The sequence below is a fragment of the Aptenodytes forsteri genome, unplaced genomic scaffold (assembly GCF_000699145.1).
Source record: "Aptenodytes forsteri isolate BGI_AS27 unplaced genomic scaffold, ASM69914v1 Scaffold68, whole genome shotgun sequence".
In the NCBI taxonomy this organism is placed as follows: domain Eukaryota; kingdom Metazoa; phylum Chordata; class Aves; order Sphenisciformes; family Spheniscidae; genus Aptenodytes; species Aptenodytes forsteri.
In genome coordinates, this window is record NW_008795382.1 from 2,036,486 (window position 1) to 2,041,438 (window position 4,953).

The 4,953-nt window shown below is 49.3% G+C and overlaps 1 protein-coding gene across 2 annotated transcripts in view; it reads right to left on the reverse strand.

Annotated features, from left to right (window-relative positions):
• Positions 1–262: 262 nt before the first annotated feature.
• NACC2 (NACC family member 2) overlaps positions 263–4,953 on the reverse strand; it is a 24,496-nt gene continuing 19,805 nt past the window's right edge. For both annotated transcript variants that reach the window (XM_009280617.1, XM_009280618.1), the window contains exons 4-6: positions 3,841–3,946; positions 3,451–3,548; positions 263–869 (exon numbers count right to left, since the gene is read on the reverse strand). In XM_009280617.1, the coding sequence (XP_009278892.1) occupies positions 370–869; positions 3,451–3,548; positions 3,841–3,946 (704 nt within the window). In that variant the 3' untranslated portion in view covers positions 263–369. The remainder of the gene's footprint in view (positions 870–3,450; positions 3,549–3,840; positions 3,947–4,953) is intronic.

Genomic DNA, 4,953 nt, shown 5'->3' on the forward strand with positions numbered 1-4,953 from the left:
AAAAAAGCTACAATCTTATAGACTAACCTCAGGAATACAAAAAAGGAGCCCAATATTTTTTTTTAAGTAGGTCGCCACAGACCTAGTCGTTTACAGTATAACGAAAGGGAAACCTCAGGAATATCAAAAAAGGAGCCCAATATTTTTTTTAAGTAGGTCGCCACAGACCTAGTCGTTTACAGTATAACGAATGCGATTATTTCCTTCGTAAATTTTAAATACAAGCAGAATAAAAATCACATTTTTTTCAGGCAACAGTAGCAGTTCAGTAGGTAAGTGGCTTGATCACATTTTTTGTTTTGTATTAGTAATGCATGCAAGCAGCTTTAGTATTACAGATCCCTTATAGGTAACGAACGTTTGCTCTCTTTATAAAGTCCCTCCGTAAGTACCATCTTGTCTTCTCACGGGAGTTTCGGGCCGGCTGGAGGAGCCCGAACCTTGTTCAAAAGGTTGCGGAGTGCTTTGGGTATCCGATGCCATAGCATCTGTGGCAGCTGCCTCCTGTATCACAGAGCCAGCCCCTTCGGCATCCTCGCTCTGTTCGAAGGACTGGTTGGATCCATTGCTTAGCTCTACGTTCACTGTGTTAGTTCTCAAGGCTACTATAGTTCCTGAATCGCTCCTCCTTTCTGCATAGATTCGCTGCTCAAAGACCTGAGCAGTGTTGGGCTGGAATTCAGGATCCAGGGGGACACTGTTTGTGGTGGAGCCCATGACCGTGCGGTACATCTCCATCCCTTCCGGCAGCATGGACTTAATCTTCGGCAGCCAGCGCTTGCGGACCCGGCGGGCGTTGGTGCACATATCGGCTGCTATAACATTCATCTCGCTTTCCTTAAAGCTCGGGGCAAAATTCTGACAATACACTGCAAAGACAGGGATACATATAGCTGAGGATTCAGAGAAAGCAATACAAAGGCGGCACAAAGGTGATCAGAGCCTCTGCCCCATCCTAGAGACCTGCCACAAGGCTTAGCATGGGCTGATGCCACCCGTGTGCCAGAGCTCTCTCAAGGAGAGACTTACAGACAAGGACTCCTCAGCTCGAGACAGAGACAATCAAGAAGGGATAAAACCAGAAGGCATAAAAATCCCAGATGGCACGGGGAAGGGGGCTGGAGAAGGACCACTCACTGCCCGGGAACCCAGCGAGCCCCAGAGGTACCAGGCTCCTGCCGGCAGGACCCAGCCTCCCGCCGGAGCACGGCACCCACGGCCGCAGCACGCTGGGATAGCCAAAAGCAGAGATGGACACAGAAAAGGTCAACACCAACTCCTCAACGGTAGATCCACTAATGGCTCTTAAAACCACGGCGGTGCAGGCACAGCTGCGGGGCTGGGCAATGTCAGAGCTGCTCTCAACCAAGCGGTGGAGCCTGAAGGACCGTCCTCTGCCCGTCCCACGCCTCATGCCGGCCACTGCAGGGCCAACCAGCGCTGCGTGGACCACCGGCCCAGCCGGCGTGGCTGCTCCAGTATCCCACCAGGAGCACGTCAGCTGGCACGTGCCCTGCAGAAGCGCAGCAGTACCTCGGCTGCAGCCCGGCTCCTCCATGGGGGCCGAGCACCTGATGTTATGGAGCAACATCATCACACTGCCATGGTGAATAATTATCAACTAAAGCTTGTGCACGGGATATTTCTCTGTAAAATTCAGGCAGTAAGATGTCATCTTATGCCCTGACACATGACACGAGTGTCGTAGGCACGGTCACTGGCCAACGACGCCTTTCCAACCTCTGAAACTCTCTGCAAGCCTCAGCAAGGACCAAGGCTGGAAGGTCCAGACCCAGGGCTCTCCAGGGTGCAGCTGCTAACAGGGAGGCTCTCTCAGGGGAGCACCACGCACAAGCTATGGGCAAGCACCACCAGCACAGTCCAGTGATTTTGTCTTTATGTATTGAACACCTGCCATCTTATCCATTTTCTCCACGTGCTACAGATCTCAGGGGGTGGCTGGAAGGCCCCTGGAGTTCAGCAGCGCAGCAACAATTAGGGAGAGGAAAGATTTATCTTCCAAATCTTAAAAATAAAAAATAATAAAAAAAATGCTTAGAGTTTCATTTTCCAGCGCAATAATATTTATATAAAGATTTACTATCCAGAATCCAGCAAGGATGAGAGAACACATTGCTTTCCACTGTATATCAAGCCCACGGTAAACAGGCTTCGCTGCACTAACCCATCAGGGTTTCCTACACCACCCAGGTCCTCACTCACCAGCAGGCACCTTTTGTCCCACAGCACGCTCCTTCTACTCAAGGGTGACTGCAAGAGCCAAATATTTAACCATTTGTTTCTAGTGCCTGCCATAAATAATTAAACTACCCTGATGGAAGTAACAAAACTCTCCTTTTCTTGTATAAACACCAGACGTTGGGCACAGACGTGCACAGGGAAGGGCCATCCGTCAGGGAGCCCTGCACATCCCAGCCCTGGCTAAAGTTAGGGCACTGTGTAATCGTGCAAACACGGGGGATCCTACCCGCAGGACAGCGGAAGGGGCGTCAAACAGCCGAACCTTTTGTACCCCCAGCTCTGAGACAGAGCTCAGCAGCTTTACAGACAGACAGACCGACCAGCCGAGCCGCGCGGCACGATGCAGAACTTTGTGTGGAGTTCACGTGTTGAAAACAAAAGCTCCTGTTGCTTTATGCGATCTTTTAAAAAGGCAATTATTTGCAGCAGGGGTCCCCTTGTACGTATTTTTTCAAAAAAAAAAGAAGTTTACAAAATATATTCAAGGAAACAGACTGCAAACCTAACAGAAAGGCTGCCAGCGAGATGGAGAGCAGATCCTCCCACGCTACCAGGGCTGAAGCAGCCAGTGGATTCCCCGATTCCTGGGGGCACGTTTACTGCTGAAGGCCAACAGCCCCAAAAGCGAAGGGCACCGCAAAGCACGGCCGCTCTCGGGCAGCACCACGGCGCAGGCACCCCCGGGCCGGCGAGACGGGCGGAGGGCGTCTCCGGGAGATGGATTGGAGCCCGTACGCTCGCTCCCGTAAACCAGGGGATTTGGCAGGGCCCTGCACTCAGATGAATCCGAATGCAAGCCGGAGCCCTAGGGCATAAAAGCCAGCACAGGGAGATGGCCTGTTTCAGTGGTATCAAGCTCTGAATGTTGCCAAAAACGTAATTTCGATTTCCTTCTTAGAGCACCTATCAATAAAATAATTAACTGCGAAATTAGTGCTTTAAAATATAGCAAAATAGTCAAGTAGCAATAATGTTTTATATTAAGATACTGCCAAACAAATTAAAAAAAAAAAAAGCACTTCCTCCCCCCCAATTATGCAAAATAAAAAATAAATTAATGTTCCTATAACCTAATTTCACCATATATAGTTCCCGTATTACTCAACAGAGACGGCCTTCCCTGCTTAGGTTTCAGCTTTGCTCTCGGCATGCTGTTCCAACAGAGCAGCAGTAAATCTCTCTCCTTACATTTGACTGCATTAAGAACCCTGCTGTCCAGGGGCTTCCTGCTGGGATCGCTCGTGGAGGACCGGATTCCAGTTCCGCAGCTGTTGGCAAGCGTGTTCCTGCAAGAAAGGCAAAGAAGGACCCTTACACCGGGGACGCCAGGGGACAGCGCATCGCAAGGGGACACCGTCCTCTTCCCTTCAGGTTCTTACGGAGGGATCACCATGTTACATGATTTTAAGGCAAGGAATCGGAAAAACGGGTGCTCAGGTTCAAGCATCATTGAGAAAAAGCACAGAAGTCAGTGCAGCATATACAGAGGATGAAGCACTCACGACACGTTATCTATTAAGGTGGTTAAAACACCGGAAAATAAACTGAATCCCTTGGGAGAGCACAAAGAGCACGTACCGATCAAAGAAGGTGGCCAGAAGACGTCTCAGAAGGACCTTGTGTTTGACACCGGCACATAAGTGGCAATTCATCAGCTGCCCCCGGGTGATGTAAACACCTGAGCCTGGAAGGGTTGGAGAGGGAGAATTCAAAATTAAAGCCTTGCCTCGCTGACAGCACCGCCGCCGAGGCACGAACAAACCGCTCCTCCTGCGCTGGTCGGTCCCGACGATGGTGTGACACGGGAGGGAGCGTGCTCTTCACACAAAAAGCCCAACACGGACGGCAGGATTTTTGGAAAAGCCTAGCAGGGACTGTTATCGCAGTCCCTTGGGGTCTTGGCAAGCCCCAGGTAATAATAATTCCTAATTTTATCTGTACAGAAAGGAAGTCTGTGGAAATCAAGTGAAAGGACTCTTTTTTTTTTTTTCTTTTTTTTTTTTCAAAGAGACACAGTGCACGGCTTTATTCTGTGGTTTTATATGTACAGATCAGCTTATTTATTCTTTCTGAAGGAAGAAAACCCCACTCCATTTGGCCTTTTCTTTCTGAAGTGAAAGACCGTAGAACACATAACTAGAAAGGAAAAAAGCCCGTCTAGCACAGAAAAGGTACTTGGTCACACTACAGATCTCACTGTTTCCAAAAACCCCAGTCCATCACCTCTTGATACTTCTGGTGAGCAGGGAATTTTCCTTCTCATGCACAGGAACTGCTGACTTTGAAATACCCTGCCTTTAAGGATGTTCTCTGGAAGAAAAAGGAGCCCCTGCCAAAGCGGCTTCACGCGTCCAGGGGTTTGGCAGTGCTTTACAGCAGTTTTCTTATCAAACACTTGTACTTTGCACATAGCTCACACAGACCAAACCGCTCCTGCCTCAGCATCGGCTTGCAGGGGGAGGTTACTCTATTTTTCAAGCGTACTGTTATACGAGAGGGTTTTGGTATTTGCTTTTAATTAAGATTAAATAATGGGTCGTATCTGGATCCAGAACACGCTCCGTTCTCAAGATGTAAAAACATCTACTGGAGAAATAAAATTACCTCCTGGATTTCCAGGAAAGCCTACGGATGATTGTCCCTGATCTTCCGGATGAGGACAGAGCCGCAGAGCAGCCCACGCAGGCGGGC